Here is a 2,162-nt window from a genome sequence, read left to right as displayed (position 1 = left end):
TGATCAGAGTTAGAGAGGTGCGCAAAGTTGGTGGGGTGGCCCGCTCGCTTGTATGGCCCGCTCGCTTGTAGGTAAAACACGTTAGATTCTTTTATTCCAATCGATTAAAATATGCTGCTTTTCCGTAGTACAATCAACCATCCATCTTTTATTACAGCTACTGTCACACAAAACTATTCAACTTTATTTGTTATTAATTATCGACTGCATCTGATCGAATCAACAGTGTTCCTCCAGTTGTAGGTATGATCCATGTCTTCATTGTTGTCGACCAAAACTTGTAAAGTGGAGAAAAGCTCACATGACAGTATAGAGGCAACCCGTACTGACGAAAGATAGTAATGTGCCATTGGTAATGCTGACATGGATGGATCTTAAGGAACGCAAACGAACTCATTCCCGGGAAGTGATAGAGTAGTGGCGTGCTCTATTCTGATGATCGGTAAAGTTAAGCTATTTATGCATGATCATTGTAGCCTTCAATGCACTTCTTTTGATTACCTTGGATATAGAAAAAATATTACAACGTTCGTTTGTAGAACCATGCCTGTAGCTAACACAATTTCCAGGAAGTATAATTAGCATTAGCTGAATATATCTACCCTGGGATATCATTCGATACTGCAACTCTACACATTGATGAACTGGAAAACAGATGAAATGAAATAAGTCCTGTGGCTGCGAGATCGGGAGTACGGCACAGTAGGTCATGTATTGTGGGAGTCTTATCCTTCCCATGCAACCTTGGCGTATGTGTAGAGGGGCTTTTCTCTAGCAAATCATCCAACCTTACGTCAGTGCTGCAGTTACTGGGGACTCGCCAAGCATTGGCACTGTTAAATCTCCCCCTCAAACTTTCGGTATGACTATGCACAAAGCTACCGTTATATTTACCAGAATGCGAAATCAACAGGCCGTTTGCGGAATTTCCCATGAGTCATGATATAGGCAAAGAATCGAATTACAGTCAGCGCATCGAAAAGCCAGACATGAGTCACGCCGATACCAAAGTCAAAAGGGATAACGTCAATCTTGACGCTACACTACCCACCTACTACGACTCTGAGCCATCAGCACAGCCACCAAAATACCCCGACGGCCAATTCATTTCAACTGGGTTACGGAGTAAAGATATAGATCAATGTAGCGCCGGTGCGCCCGCAAGTACCATCGCGGCAATCCTCGGTTCTGGCTATGTCGATTTGGATGCTCAGCGACGGGCAGACCGCAAAAAGAAGACTATTCATGAGCGGTGGAATGATTTCAAAGAAAGAAATCTTGGCACCTACGATGTATCAGAGGATAGAGCTGGGGCGGCGAGTGCAGCGGAATGGAATATGCAGGGCGCAAGAGTAGGTGGAGGACTCGCGACGCCGTATCGGAGAAAAAAGTGAAGCTGACATTGTAGAATATCGAGGCGATCTTCTAACGAACTGTTTCGGAACTAAAAAAATAAGTCTTGCAGTATGGGAAAGCGCGCATTTCTGCAAGTAATAACAGAACAAAAATCATGTATGACAGAAGCCGCATTACACCTATGCATAGTCAAACTTTGCTATTGCGCTGCTTTACAGTATCCATACAGAGAGAAGTTTGCATATATATCACCATGACCAATTACTGCTTTGTGCTTGTCCCTGAGCTGAGACAGGCTTGCTGTGTTGTATTCCTAGTCTGGCAACGGTATCGCACCCGGCCTCAGACAGGGCGAATGTCGCTCCATGCGCATCCAGAATGTTAGCCGCATTGCTGTAGAGCAACTGCAGCCATGTTAAGTGCAAATGTTCCACTGCAAGTTGGGCCGGGTAATTAAGACCCGATGCGCGTCGACGTGGCCAGGCCTGTAGTGATGCAGGACGGAATAAATGTCTCTAAACGTGACGCATCTACCGCCTTACCAACGCCCTAGCGACTAATTCGAGAGAAATATACAAAAGCATTACGTCTAGGATACATAATGTGCATTCTTTCTTGGTTTTTGTCACAGTATACACTCTATCTTCTCATGATACAACCATTCTAAGTACCTGTCTTGACATTGCTGTGACAAAATATAAGATATAGAGAAAATATAGAGCAAACTTCGATATAATGTGAACTGTAATTTTCGTTAACGTGAGCGGCAAGCGAAGCGGCCGGGTAAGCGAAGCGGCCACCTAATT

General features: G+C 44.4%; 1 protein-coding gene across 1 annotated transcript; it reads left to right on the top strand.

Annotated features, from left to right (window-relative positions):
• Positions 1-751: 751 nt before the first annotated feature.
• On the top strand, positions 752-1,394 carry COCCADRAFT_42293 (uncharacterized protein; the record flags this gene model as incomplete). Its single annotated transcript, XM_007720821.1, has 3 exons — positions 752-755; positions 949-1,352; positions 1,392-1,394. The coding sequence occupies 3 exons, from the start codon at positions 752-754 to the stop codon at positions 1,392-1,394; spliced, it is 411 nt and encodes a 136-aa protein (XP_007719011.1).
• Positions 1,395-2,162: the final 768 nt, after the last annotated feature.

Source organism: Bipolaris zeicola, assembly GCF_000523435.1.
Source record: "Bipolaris zeicola 26-R-13 unplaced genomic scaffold scaffold_678, whole genome shotgun sequence".
Lineage (NCBI taxonomy): Eukaryota > Fungi > Ascomycota > Dothideomycetes > Pleosporales > Pleosporaceae > Bipolaris > Bipolaris zeicola.
This window is presented reverse-complemented; position numbering and strand designations above follow the sequence as displayed.